The sequence below is a fragment of the Sorex araneus genome, chromosome X (assembly GCF_027595985.1).
Source record: "Sorex araneus isolate mSorAra2 chromosome X, mSorAra2.pri, whole genome shotgun sequence".
In the NCBI taxonomy this organism is placed as follows: Eukaryota; Metazoa; Chordata; class Mammalia; order Eulipotyphla; family Soricidae; genus Sorex; species Sorex araneus.
In genome coordinates, this window is record NC_073313.1 from 38,455,762 (window position 1) to 38,471,175 (window position 15,414).

General features: G+C 41.1%; 1 protein-coding gene and 1 long non-coding RNA gene across 2 annotated transcripts in view; one reads left to right on the forward strand and one right to left on the reverse strand.

The window, feature by feature from the left end:
- LOC101551542 (transmembrane gamma-carboxyglutamic acid protein 1) overlaps positions 1-15,414 on the forward strand; it is a 129,692-nt gene that overhangs the window by 59,608 nt on the left and 54,670 nt on the right. The window contains exon 2 of the mRNA XM_055122412.1: positions 6,860-6,908. Within this exon, the coding sequence (XP_054978387.1) occupies positions 6,899-6,908 (10 nt within the window). The 5' untranslated portion in view covers positions 6,860-6,898. The remainder of the gene's footprint in view (positions 1-6,859; positions 6,909-15,414) is intronic.
- LOC129400023 (uncharacterized) overlaps positions 1-15,414 on the reverse strand; it is a 112,204-nt gene that overhangs the window by 49,283 nt on the left and 47,507 nt on the right. The window lies entirely within an intron of this gene.

Below are 15,414 nucleotides of genomic sequence, written 5' to 3' on the forward strand. Positions count from 1 at the left end.
AAAAATAATTAATATGAAAATAAAATCAGGGAATGTGATGCCTCCCAACCTTTTTTTGCTCAGGGGCTGGAGCGATAGCACAGAGGTAGGGTGTTTGCCTTGCACGCCACTGACCCGGGTTGGATTCCTCTGCCCCTCTCTGAAAGCCCAGCAAGCTACTGAGAATATCTCGCCCACATGGAAGAGCCTGGCAAGCTACCCGTGGCATATTCTATAACAGTAACAACAAGTCTCACAATGGAGACGTTACTGGTGCTCGCTCGAGCAAATTGATGAGCAACAGAATGGCAGTGACAGTGAATACAAATTTTAGTTAAATTTATTTAAAGTCCCTGAAAAATGTCATCACTATTATGGGGGTTGTATTGAATCTGTATAATGTCTTATGACCCTTTCCTTTGTGGTTCCCCTGACAGTACTGAGATAAACTTGATTCCCTTTTGTTGTTGTTTAAAAAAAGCTTAGTTAAATATTAAAGCTAACACAAGGAATTAAATACAAGAAGTCCTGCCAGATTTACCTGACATCTCTGGTAGCTTATCTTGATTGATAAGTAGGAACTCTGGTGTCCCTAGTCAAGCCACTGTCCCAGTCAAATCTTCTTTCCCTACTCCTGCCAGAGCCAACGTTATCTTCTTAAATTCCAATTCTACCATATGACTCCCCATTAACACTTTCAGAGCTTCTTGTTTTTAAGAGAGTGCACAGAGAACTTGAGTTTTCTCATGTTTCTTTCCTGGAGTGAGAAATGTTTTCTAATTCTCTTTATGAAAATGTTTATTTTATTTAGCTGACTTGTGGGGTGTTACAGCTAAAATTATGATGACACGCGGGAAAGTGCACACATCTGTGTGACAGTTCTAGATTGTTTTGCATTCCTTCTTCGAATAGCTTCATCTGAAGGATCAGGGGCCACTATATTTCAATCTCTGCTTCCTGTGGTACTGGGTTTCTGATGAGGCTTGTCTGGGCTGGTTCAAGGAGAAATCACAGCAGGTGGGTCTATTGCCCTCCAACTCAATTTAACCTGCAGAGTTGACCCTAACCCATGATTTATATTGGTGTTCTATGTGATGACGTTTTAAAAGTATGGCCTGCTAATTTAAATGAAAGATGGGGTGCTGAGAAATCATTAGGTGTTATCTATAGTTCCTTTGGGCTCCAAAATTATCTAAGAATTCAGCCCCGCTTGACTTCCTTTTTGATTCACTTTGTTTCTTTTGCTCCATGCAATCACTACCTTGTTAGCAAATAATGAAATTTCACAGCTGCAAGAAGCTTGAACAGTTATCTTTCCAGTTTCCTAAATTGAACTTCAAGAAATAGGACTCCAGAGAAATATTGTTTGCTTACAAAAGAATTGTTTGTCAAGCACAGGAGAAACTATAATTTTGCCACATTGTTCTTCAGCATTTTTAAAGCTCTGAAAAGTCTTCTAGACTTATTTAATCTTGACAACATTTCCTATGTGTTTGTTTAGAACCATGTTTTTTGATGAAATACCTTTTAGCACCCTGTGAGAGGGCATTCTGGAAAATAATCACCTATTACTTCCTCTAGTTTTGTAAGGAACATGGTGGTGCAGAATATATTCCAGATAGTTATTTTAGTTCCTTCATATGTATACCTCAAAGTGGAGTTACTGGATCACATAGTAGTTAAATTTTATAATAGCGACAGTACAGGTTTATGTTCCCACCAACAGAATACAAAGGTAACCCTTTCTCTGTATCCTTCCATCATTTTTTTATTAATAAATGACCTACAAGGTCTGAGGTGATTTATTGTTGTGATTTTGGTTTGCTTTTTCTGGATAATTAATGATGTTGGACACCTCTCCATGTACCTGGTGACCACTGTATTTCTTCTTTTGAAAAAAGTCCATTGTCTTCCTTCTACTGTACAAACTCCCTACAATTCCAGGGATTGAACCCTTGGCCTCACACATGCCAGGGAAGTGCTCTACCACAAGATTGCTCTACAATCCCCAGGACATGCTGGCCATTTTTGTTTGTTTCATCTTTGCTCTTGAATTGAGTATTTTCATTTTGCTGATTATTGATTTTTTTTTTGTCAAATTGGCCGTGCTCAGGACTTACTCCTGGCTCTGTTCTCACGATCATTCTGGCAGTGTTTGGAGACCGTATGTGGTGCCATGGATTGAACCTAGGTTTGCCACATGCAAAGCAAGCGCTGTGCTCCCTGTACTATTTCTCCAGCCCCTGATCATTTCTTTTGTTATGCAGAAGCTTTTTGGATAGATATAGTCCCACATATTTACTTTTGCTTTTACCTTTGATGATTGTGTTTTATCTGTCATAGCCAAAAAAAAAATCCATTGCTAAGACTAGGAATAAAGGGCTTTTTTGGTTTCCTTTTAGAAGTTTTATGGTTTCAGATTCCAAATTTCAGTCTTTAATTCTGAGTTAACATTTTTTCTAGCAGTTGTGCAAGATACAATTTCAATATTTTGGATGTATCTACTTTCCCCAGCACCATTTATTTAAGAAATTCTTTTTTTTTCCAATGAGCATTCTTGGCAACTTTATAAAATATTACTTGACTCTACATGATAAGTTTATTTCTTGCTCCCAGACTATGTTCTTTTCGTCTGTTTGCCAGTTTTTTGGGGGTGGGGGATCCCAAGTGGTGCTCAGGAAACCTGGCGCCCCACAGGCAGTCAACCTGCCTACAGTTCTCTAGCTGGCTGGAGAATTAGATGCTGTTCAGGCTCTGCAGTGCCCAAGATACCTGGGTCACCCCAGTGGTGCTCAGGGGACCTCCAAGGCTGCAACTGCTGATGCTCAGGGATCATATGGTGCTAGGAATTAAAATTGGATTGGGAGTGTGCTAATCATGTGCCATAACTGCTCTGTTATCTCCTGACCCCCTACTTGTTTCTATGCAAGTACCATACCTTTGTTTTATGGTTTGAAATTAGAAAGTTTGATGCATTCAACTTTGTTCTTTAAGACTATGTTGAGTATATATGCGTATTTATAAATATTTACAACTAGATCAATTGATAAATTGATCCTGTTACTATATAATTATCTTTTATGACCATTTTCAGCTTAAAATCTATAGTCATGCTGCTCATACCTTAATGAAGGGTTCATTTTGATAAATGTATCACTAGGTACTTTATTATATGTACATTATGGAGTTTACTTACAGAAACCTAAATGATATAGTTTAGGTACATTATGGAGTTTACTTACAGAAACCTAAATGATAAAGTATATAACCTACATGCCTAGGTTAGATACTGTAGCCTATTAGGAGCAGAAGCTCATCCTTTCATTCCCTGTCTTTAAAACAGGAATATTTTCTAGATAGCATACTCTTATTTATTTTTATTTTGTGGGGGACATACCTGGGTGTGCTTAGGGGCTCTTCCTATCTCTGTGCTTAGGAGTAACCCACTGGTAGTACTCGGGTTATTCCTGGCTCTGTGCTCAGGAGTGACACATGGCAGTGCTCAGGGGACCGTAAGTGTTGCCAGGGATTCAAACTGAAGTTGGCACGATGCATGGCAAGCACATTAATCTCTGTATTATCTCTCAGCACCCCCCTGTGATTTTTCTTTATCAGTACTGTCTTTTTTCAAAAGGTCCTCAAATACCACAGGTCCTCAAATACATGTTATACTGTGGATGAGGAAAATATTGGTTCCCACCCAAGAGAAGTACTGTTGAGTTTTCATTTTTCTCTCGTTTGCTGTTTGGGCTTTCTTTAGTTGTTCCAGTTTCCTTCCACATCCTCAATATGTGCACATCACGTTTATTAGTCTGTATCAATTGTCCAAATAGTGGGTGGGGGGATAGAGAGAAAGAAAATGTTTGAATGCATGTGTCACAGTTTGTTTCCCAGTCTGCGCACTGAGTTGTCAGACTCCAACCACCTACTGAACTGGAATAAGCAGGTTGGAAAATGAATGAATGCAAATAATTGTCTAATATGAGAAGTATTGGGTATTTTGAAGTTGGGTGATATTTTTGTGGTGATTAATTGTCATAAGAACTTCCTATACCAGTTATTCCACAGTAAAATTGGTTTCCCTGCACCTTGCATTGCTTAAAAATCCGTTTTCAAGAACCGAATTGATGACACCGAAGACAACATAATTATTGATATATAAGAACTTAAAATGCTATTGCAGTTTTATTCTGCTGAATTCTTCAATCTCTGTATTCTTCAGTTCTGAGATTTCTGGGGTTTGTCTTGTTTCATTGTTTTTAATTAAAAACAATTTTTGTTTGTGCTTTGGGTCACACCCAGCTATATTCAGGGCTCATTCCTAAGTGGTGGGATCACTCCTGATGGCACTCAGGGACCATATTTCCTGCCATGGATTGAACCTGGCTTGGCCACATGCAAGGCTAGGCTAGCACTCTATCCTCTTGCTGTCTCTCCAGCCCTGTTTGTATAATTCTTTTTTTTTTGGGGGGGGGCGAGGGAGGGCTCACCTGGTTGTACTTAGGGCTTACTCCTGGCTCTGTGCTTAGGGATAACTCCTATGGGACTAAAGGCATCACATGGCATGTCTGGGATTGAACCTGAGCCAGCCATTTGCAGAGCAAGCGCCCTTCCTACTCACTGTACACTTTAGCCCCTGTTCATATGGTTTATATTTCTTTGTTGAAGTTCGCAGGCTAGTGAACACTCTTTGGCTAGGGCCTCCTTGTCAAGTGGAGCCACAATCAATGCTTTTGACTGGGTGGAGTTACTGGCTGGCTTCCTGCCTAGGTATGACTCTAGCCTGTTTAGCAGTGGGTTAGGGTTGGGGGTTGGGTTTCATGACTTGGTGGGGTTAGAAGCAAGCTCTGCTTCTCTTCAGATGTACTCCCAGTTTGCCTTGGGGTACTGTTTGGGCTCCTCGATATGTGGGTCTCCATGCTCTGCTCAACAGTTGAATTTTGCCTGGAATTTCTTTTTCTTCCTGGGTGGGATGGCGGAATAGATTTCACTGCCAGCATGGACCATTGACTGCGTATCCAGATCAGGCAGATCTGCCAAAATAAGCTCCCTACCCAGATCGGGTCATTGGCTTGACCTTGCAGATGGCTAAAGCTTGTCTTTCTCCTTCTGTATGTAATTTCAGAGTGCTAACCACTACATGATAGAACTAAGAAACCAAATCTTTTTTGCTTTGTTTTGGGGCTATGCCCAGGAGTTCTCAGGGCTTACTCCTGGCTATGTGCTCAGGGATCACTTCTGGCAGGGCTCAGGGGACCGTATGGGATGGCTGGAATCTCTGCTGTGGTGTGGCCTGGGCTGCGTGCCAACAAGAGAGCAAGGGCTGCTCTATGCCCTGCCCTGTTTCTATCTCTGATTTCCTGCCCTTGTCAAGTCCCAAGGGTTCCTTCACTGATTTCGTGAAGCAAGAGTGAGATGCTTCCTAGGAAATATCTCATATGCTAGAGTTGCCCAGTGTCTACTCTGGATTTTTAATGTACGTGATAAAAGTTTTAGGTAGGCCCGGGAGATCACAGTGTGGCACTGTGTGGCAAAAAATGAGCAGCATTGTGGTCAGAGTGTATCTGTGCTCTTAACCCTTCCTTTTAAATTTTTTTTTCAAGTTAAGGAAAAGTTTTTGAGAGAGTTCCCTAGCAGGATTCTGGGAACTTCTTAACCAGCCTGACTGATGGTTCGGTGTGAGGAGCCGAGAATGCAGTGCTGGGATTTACTCAGGTTCCCTGAAGATGCTCTTGTTACTGTGTGATACCAGGGATTGAACTGGGTACCTTAATTCAAGCATAATCTCTCTGGCTCACTTTTTTATTAAAAACTATTATAGTCAAGGCAGTATGTTTACACTAGTATTGACATTTATGGTCTTGGTGTACAGTAACCACCACCAAAGAGCCCAAGACCCTCTGACCCATGTACCTTTACCACATCCAGCTCACCTTTCCCCCCCACAACCTCCCAAGAAAATTTGGAGTTTTCAGTTTGCATTTCAATACCAAGAATTTGTCGTCAATTCATATTATCTGTTCCCTCATTTTGTTTCCCATCATACCACAAATGAGTGAGATCATCCAGTATTTGTCTTTCTCCTCTGTATGTAATTTCAGAGTGCTAACCTCTACATGATTGAACTAAGAAACCAATTCTTTTTTGCTTTGTTTTGGGACCACGCCCAGCGGTTCTCAGGGCTTACTCCTGGCTATGTGCTCAGGGATCACATCCGGCAGGGCTCAGGGGACCGTATGGGATGCTGGGGATCAAACCCAGGTCAGTTACATGCAAGGCAAACACCCTACCTGCTGAACTATCTCTCTGCCCCCTTACACTCACACACACACAAACACACAGACACCCCGATTTTTTAACTGCAAAAAAGTGGGTAATAGGCCATGTAATTTTGGGAGCCTCTTGTGGAGACTTGTTTGCCTCGGTGTAATTTGATTAGGGAAATGCTGTATGATGCCTTTCAGGAAAATGTTATTCTCCAGGGGATATCAGAATTATCACAGGATGGTATTGGAGATACCAGGGTAGGCAAGCCTAGCTTGATTAAAATGGAGTCTTTTGGCATTTTGTCCACCAGTTTTTCAGTTATCTCTTGCCCTAAAAGATGGCAATCTGGGGATTTTTATTTGGCATGGAAAGAAACTAATGCTAGGTAAACAAAGTCATAACAAGTGATAAAGAACCCAAATTTCCATAACACTATATCTCTGCCCTACACATTTAGATGACCTTTTGTGATAGAGAAAATACTTATATAAGTGGCAAAGATTAGACTGCACTGAAAGGAAGTGCTCATGTTGACTGAATCATTGTGACTTTTATTTTTTAGAGACTCAACCTCTGTGAATCTGACTGTGTATCGGTGTTGTGTTTTGTACAGGTGATCATCATCCAGTGAGCTGTCAGACCACAAGAAAACATGGGGAGGAGTAAGTTTCCTTTTACTTTTAAACAATTTAGACTCAATCCCTATTAATCTGCTGTACCCAAGAAATTAGATAGTCAATTCAGGTGTGTTTGTGTACATACGTATTTTTCTGTGTATGTGTGTGTGTTTCTGAACACCTAAATTGTATTTCTGTTTAGTGTTAGTAAGTTTTCTTTTTAAAGTAGTGATGTATAGAAGGACTGGAGTAATAGCACAATGGGTAGGACATTTGCCTTGCATATGGCTGACCCGGGTTCAGTTCCTCAGTCCCTCTTGGAGAGCCCAACAAACTACTGAGAGTATCCCGCCTGCAAGCTACCCGTGGCATATTCGATATGCCAAAAACAGTAACAGCAAGTCTCACAATGGAGATGTTACTGGTACCGGGGACTGAACCCAGGTGAATTGTGTGCAAGGCAGGCACCTTACCTGCTGCACTCTCTCTCTCTCCAACCCCTGTATTTTTTGTTTTGGGGCCACACCTAGCTGTGTTGAGGGCTTACTCCTGGCTCTACACTCAGCGATCACTCCTGCAGGGGCTAGGGAACCATCCTGGATGCCGGGGATTGAACCTCAGTCAGCTGTATGGGCAGCAAGTGCCCTTCCCTCTGTACTATTTCACCAGCCACCTAGTCACTGCATTTTTAATTATAATTAAAGCTGTAGGACTAGTCCATACCATATCCTAACCCCAAGTCAGCTGTCAACAAATGCCAGTTCATCATGGTTATGCTCTCAACTAATTTCAAGAATTTAGTGGATTTGGATAATATTCTTGATTCTTGAATGTTCTGGCTATATGGAGAAGATAACTTTAATGAGACAGGGCAACACACGTCTTGTTTCTTTTCCTTTTCAGAATTATCAACATATCACCAGCAAGTAGCTCATTAGGTACTTAAATGTTAAGAGATGCTCAGGGAACCGGAGCAGTAGTACAGTTGGTAGGGTGCTTGCATTGCACTTGGCCGACCCAGGTTTGATCTCGGCATCCCATAAAGTCCCCCGAGCTTGCCAGTTGTGATCCCTGAATGCAGAGCCGGGGAGTAAGCCATAAGCACTGCTGGGTGTGGTCCAAAGCCAAAAACTAAACAAAAAAGATGCTTCCTCAAGTATACTTTACATGCTGTTAAAGACAGGACATGATCATGTAATCTGCACAGATGAGAATGTCTCTAATCTGAAGATAAGGGATTGTTTCAAAAGAAGGTAATTTTATAAAACTACAGATACTTGTAATAGCATTTTTTTGTGTGAAAGCATCAGTATACCCTGAATTTAGCACTGTAAAAGCATCAGTAGTACCCTGAATTTCAGAAAGATTTTGTCCTAATTTACTCGAGGAGCCTTATTCACTTAGCCTGGTTACACTTGTAAATTGCTGACATGGTTAGTGGGGACAAAAAGATGTTACTGTGAGCTCATGTTTTTCTACTCTGGCAATGTACAATGAAGTTTTTACTGGGCTTGGCAAAGATTCTCAGAAATACAGCTCAATGTCTCATACAAAGGACCAGCAGAGGAAATCACAAAGACATATTAACCTCATTAATTTAGGAGCCAGGAAATCATGAAATCTGACAAATTACAAAATCTGGAAAATCGTGCAATTTAGGTTAAAAATGTAAATTGAGGTAAATTTAGCAAATGTGATTTTGAAGAATTATAAATATATGGGAGAAAAACTTTTATGTGACATGAAATAATTTTTAAAACTGATTTTTTGGGTTTTGGAGCACACCCACCAGTGCTCAGATCTTATTCTTTGCTCTGCGCTCAGGGATCAGCCCTGGTGTGGCTCAGTGATTCTGTGGATTGAACTTGGGTCAATCATATGCAAAGTAAGCACTCTACTTGCTGTACTATTGCTCCAGCCCATGAAAAACTTTTAAAACAATGTAGGGAAAGGTTGAGAACACCTCTATATTTAATTTCTAAAAGTTCATCATCAATGTCCGTTGCAAGTGGTGTTGAAATATTTTGTGATAAATGAGCTTCAAGCTTGGGTTTAATATTTACTTCTCTTAGGACTACATAGCTATTTTGATAGTAACAGGCATATGTAGAATACTGCATAACTCAGATATTTCTCCTGTGTCATTTTAAGTTGTAAAATAGTCCTATGATATAAATAGGGACTGTTGCTTTCAGTTTTATATTGTATAACTGTGTCTTGAGAAAGATTTTAAAGTTCATAGCATGTAAATGGAGAAACAGAGACCTTTAACCTAAGTCTTCTTTGTCATATCTATTTTAATTTTTTAAGTTTTTTTGGGGGGGGGCTCAACCCGGCAATAGTTCAGAGGCCCTTGCTCTCAGGAATCATTCCTGGCTGTGATTGGGGGGCCATATGGGATGGTGGGGATTATATCCAGGTCGGCCGCATGCAAGGCAAACACTCAACTATCACTCTGGCCCCTCTGTTTTTATTTTGGGAGAGGGCTCAGCACACCTGACTGTACTCGGGGGCTACTTCTGACTGTGGTCAGGGTCATTCCCAGTGGTGCTGGGGAAACTATGTGGTGCTGAAGATTGAACCTGGGCTTCCTGCACGCAAAGCATGTGCTCCACCCCCTGAGCTCTTTCCTGCCCCAGTTTTTATTTTCTTCCAATAAATCATATTCAGAATACCAGAGTCCCCAGTAGTGTATAAAGTCTGTCAAAAGCCTAGGAGTAATTTTTTTTTGTGAAAGACAGAGCAGAAAGTGTTATTCAAAGACCAATGATGATCTTCATGTATTTATCTAAACATGGGGCCTCCACTGACAGGTAAAGGGAAATTGCCACTTAGGTCAACGACTGGAAAACATGTAGATCCAACAGTACAGTGCCTCCCATGTCAAAGTCTTCTGAGCGGCAGTGATCCCGGACTGCAGTAATTTGATAGGCCGTGGTGCTGCCAGCAGTCACCAAAGTAGCTAACCGGATCCCTCAGCAAGTGTTAGCTGCATGCGTGCTGTGTGGCTTATGCCAAAAGTAATTGGTTCAAGACACCACTTGCCCAGCCTTTGTGAAAGTCCCTGTTTCTGATTGAAAGAGGTATTTTTCCCTTCGTGGTTTTCTTGGCACACAGTTTAATGTAGCACAGGACACTTTAACAGTATGAGAAAACAAGGGAAGATGCTGTTTAAAAGAATGTATGAATCTAATTGTTTAGAAGATTTTAGTAGAGAACACTTTTCAAACAGAAAAAAGTATGAGAATTTTACAAATGTGTATATATTGGTGCACAAAATAGTTTCTGGGAGAGATCACAAAATCAATGTCCATTATACTAGAATATCTACTCATCTTTAGGTAAAAGTGAAAAATGTATTCTGTTTTTACATCATGCCTCCTCCTGAGCAACTGGTATGTTCATGACAAACTGGCAAGTCTCAGTACTTTACAAAGCAACTTGCAAGCTTATTTCTTATTGACTTTATTTCTTATGTCTGTTTTCTTCTAAATACTACACTTTTACAGTGAGTAGAGTTTATTTAATTTTTATGTTTGGGGGGCTCACATGGGGTAGTGATCAGGGCTTACTTCTGGCTTTATACTCAGGAATCACTCCTGGCGGTGTTCAGGGGTCCATCTGTGGTGATAGGGGATAAAACCACGTACGGTCATGTGCGAGGCAAGTACCTTAACCCTGAACTATCTTGCTAGCCCAAAAGTTTTAAAGTAATCGGTTTTGAATTAGTCTTCTTTTCCATATCAGAATTCACTGTATATTCTAAGGGCTATGGCAGCAGTTTTGATACTACTAGCCTACTATGCAGTTATTGATGGTCAGTTTCCCTGTCTTTACATTAAGAAGTAAGACAGAATATTAAGGATAAATACCAGATGATCTCACTATTTAGTATATAGAATAACGGGGCAAGGGCTTAAAGGAAGATATCTAGAATACCCTTGACCCTAGAATATAGAAAAGAGGGCAAGTATGTATGCAAAGAGATCTAGTGGGAAAGTAAGAAGAGGGTGGAAAGGAGGAAATAGGGACAGGAATTAGGGGCCTCAGGCACATTGCAAGTGTAGAGGTGAGGTGTATGTATGTATCTAAACCACAGAGCCGGCATCACTGAAAGCAGGAGACCCAAACTACAACAGCCAAATTTAAAAATCTGCCTGTCTTAGAGGCAGGTGGTGAGGTGCTGGGGAACCTGGGAATATTGGTGGGGGGAATGTAACACTGTGGTGGGATTGATATTGGAACACGGTGAGCCCCAAACTCTAGTACTTTGTAAGTTATGGTGCCTTGATAAAAAATGAATAAATAAAAACAAGAATCGGGACCAGACCAATAATATAGCAGGTGGGGTGCTTATCTTAAATATAGCCAACTTGAGTTCTATCCCTGTCATCACATATTGTCCCCTGATTGCCACAAGGAATGATCTCTTAAGCACAGAGAAGAAGTAAACCCTGTTGACGAGTGGATGCACCCCCCTGATAAACACCCCCAAAACCAAGAATGGGGCTTCCGAGGAAATTCACTATGCTGTCGTAATAAGAGCAAAACATAAGGTATTTCTATTCATCTTTTTCCAAATGGGAATAATATTTAGCCACAAATTGTGAAAAATTAATTTTACTTTGTCACATGGAAACTGATATATATATATACATATATATATATATATATATATATACACACACACACACACACACAATCTGAATGATAGCAGACAATTCCTATGTGTAGAGAGTAGTTAAAAAAGATAATTTAAATTTTAAAGAATCTCCCCAGTGATGCTAGGCCACCAAGTTATACCCAGTGGTGCTTGGAAGGCCACTCGGTGCTGGGGATTGAACCCAGGACCCTATGCATGCTGGCTTGTGTTTCAGCCCTTTGAACTGTTGGTCCTATTTAGCATTCTTTTCTTTTCTTCCAATATGTCATCCCGTTGCTCAGATTTGCTCGAGCAGTCACCAGTAACGTCTCCATTGTGAGACTTGTTGTTACTGGTTTCAGCATATCGAATACGCCACGGGGAACTTGCCAGGCTCTGCTTTGCGAGCGCCATACTCTCGGTAGCTTGCTAGGCTCTCTGAGAGGGACGGAGAAATTGAACCTGGGTTGGTTGCGTGCAAGGCAAATGCCCTACCCGCTGTGTTATCGCTCCAGCTTCCAATATGTAGTCTTTGGAAATGGCTTTTATCAAGAATATTGTAGGTCTATAAAACTTTAATCTGACAAGTTAGTTTCTGTTTTCACTCTCCAAACTTAATGGTAACATGTTATTGATAGTCGAGTATAAAACTATCCCTGGGGTCATTGGTGGAGGAATGGGGTCACCAGGCAGTACAGCTGGAGGTGAGAACATGGTATGCTTGTAATACCTATTGTAAATGTGTTTGTAAAAATTAAACCAAAGCATGACAATAACAGTTGGAAATGATCACTCTGGATAAGGACTGAATATTGAAAGTAGACAAAGGGATATACGTTATGGTATGTCAGTACCTGTATTACAAACATATAGCAGAGAGGGGAGGGGGGAGGAAGGAGGGAGGGGTAAGGTGTTGGTGGCAGGAGGGAAACTGGGGACACTGGCAGTGGAAAATGTACACTGGTGAAGGGATGAGTGTTTGAACATGGTACATTAAAACCCAATCATGAACAATGTAACTATGTATCTCATTGTAATTCAATATATTTTTTTAAAGTTGTGGTAACGAGTAAAGCTCTTTTAAAATTTATTATTAATTTTTTACTTTTTTTTTTTTTTTTGCTTTTTGGGTCACACCCGGTGTTGCACAGGGGTTACTCCTGACTTATGCACTCAGGAATTACTTCTGGCAGTGCTCAGGGGAGAATATGGGATGCTGGGAATCAAACCTGGGTTGGCCGCGTGCAAGGCAAATGCCCTACCCGCTATGCTATTGCTTCAGCCCCAATTTTTTACTTTTTCATTAAAGAACTCAAAGCTGCTTTCCCGGAAGGGAGCATAAATTGAGGCTCCTATAACCATGCCACCGGATTTTGCGCCAGAGGCTGTTTCCATTCGGTGCACCCAAGAGGGGGGCAGGTGAGAGCCCTCCCCGCCCCAAGGGACCCAGCCCCAGTAGCCGACCTCCAGTACCCAACCACAGCCATGCTCCTGGCCTCTTTCCACACGCTTGGGCTGAGCCTTATTCATGAGTGAACATATTCCTGGACCCTGCACATCACATCATAAGACACTCCCTACCCATTTTCCATAAAATCATAGAGGGAAATATATATATATAAACTTCTCAGAGAGCCCAGCAAGCTACCGAGAGTGTCCTGCCTGCATGGCAGAGCCTGGCAAGCTCCCCATGGCATATTTGATATGGCAAAAACAGTAACAATAACAGGTCTCATTCCCCTGACCCTGAAAGAGCCTCCAATCATTGGGAAAAGCGAGTAAGGAGAGGCTGCTAAAATCTCAGGGCTAGGCCGAATGGAGACGTTACTGGCGCCTGCTCGAGTAAATCGATGAACAACAGGATGATAGTGATACAGTGAATTAAAGAACTGTAATTTACAAATTTATTGATAGTTGAGTTTTAGGCATATAATATTTCAACACCAATCCCACCATCAGTGTCAATTTCCCTCCACCAGTGCTCCCATATTCCATCCCCAACCGAATCCCACCCCATTCCTGCCTGTAAACTTGATAGGTACATTATAAAGTTTCAGTGGTTGCAGCTTAGATCTCATGTTTTCAGTGTTGTTGAGTCTGTGTTTTGGATATATGGCTCTTCTCCTCACCCATATCACCAGTAGAACTGAAGTCCTGATGCCGGATGACCCATGCCCTTGCCTTGCAAGCAGCTCACCAGTACTTGATCCCTGCACACCACGTAAAAGTCTCCTAAATCCTGACAGGACAGATTACTGAGCAGAGCCAGGAGTAAGCCCTGAGCACAGCTGGGTGTGCCCCTTCCCAATAAAAGATATTTTATATATACACTATGCAGCCATTAAAAGGGTATTGGTCTCATACCATGTATTTTTATATCCCACAAATGAGTGCATTCATTCTCTGTCTGTCCCTCTCCTGATTCATTTCACTCAGTCTGATACTCTTCATGTCCATCCATCTAAAAGCAAATTTCATGACAATTTTTCCTGGTGGCTATGTAGTATTCCATTGTTTAGATGTACCTGTTTCTTTCTCCAGCTTTCTGTTCTCAGAAACTCGGGTTGTTTTGGTTGGAAGAATGTCACAAGTTGGGTGGGGGGAGGGCAGTTAGAATAGAGAAAGGCCCACTATGACAGTGATAGTAGGTAATGATCACTCTGGACAAGAATTGAGAGTTGAAAGTGGGTAACGGGGCATGCATGATAATCTTTTAGCACCTGTCCTGCAAACCATAATTCCCCAAAGAAAAGAGAGAGAGAGAGAGAGAGAGAGAGAGAGAGAGAGAGAGGTTCCTGCTGTAGAGGCAGTTTGGATGGGGTGGTTGTGGGAGGGAATGTACACTGGTTGAGGGACAAATGTTGGAATATTCTATGACTGAAACAAAATCATGAACAACTCTATGTAAAAGAAAAAAATTAAAATAATTTTTAAATAATGAAAAGAAAACAAAATAACTTGTCAAAAAAATTAAACCTAAACATAGTCATGGTATAGAGAAACAACAGTAGTGCTGTCTTTGTTTGCTAAATTAAAATACAATATCTTTGGAGTCATAGATATGTATGGCTCCTTTAGTCCAAAAAACTCTTAGAGCTCTACTCTTAAGACTTAGTGGAAGAAAGGTGGCTTCGAATTTTATTTGACAGCTTCCTGGTTTATAGTTTAAGTGAAGGCACACATTTAAAGACAGTTATTTAATTTACTGGCCTATATTAAGTCTGAGTTAGTCTTCATTATGTCATATCCATGCCTTTGTAGTTTTGATGCATTCTTATCATAAAATCTTATCTTCATAATTTTATAACAGTGATATATGTATATATATATATATCTGCTCAGGGAGGAAAACAGTCATTGTTTTTTGCTGTCTAAGCTTCCACTAGGAAAGCAAGTGAGGTATTTAGGGATCGGATACTTTACTTTGCAGTGTCAGGGATTGAATCCAGGGCCTCACCTATGCAACACAAGTGCTCTACAGCTGAGCTGCATCCCCAGCCTACTTTATTATTGTTGTTTTTAACTCATTAATGCTTGGTGCTTTTTATTTTTTGTGCCACACCCTGTGGTGCTTGGGGCTTACTCCTGACTCAGGGATCCCTCCTCATGGGCTGGGGTTAACATATGGGGTGCTGGATATTGAATCTGGGTCAGCTGCATACGAGGCAAGTGCCCTGTCCACTGTATTATCACTCTGGCTTCAAATTTTGATGGGATCCTCTATGCTTTTCACTTAGTAAGATGAAGATAGTTCTTAGTGTATAAGCTTAGAATTGGTTTCTAAATCTGAGCAACTTTGGACATTTTTTGAGTTGAGGTAAAATTCATGTCACTGTTATCCCGTTGCTCATCAATTTGCTCGAGCAGGCACCAGTAACCTCTCCATTGTGAGACTGTTTGTTACTGTTT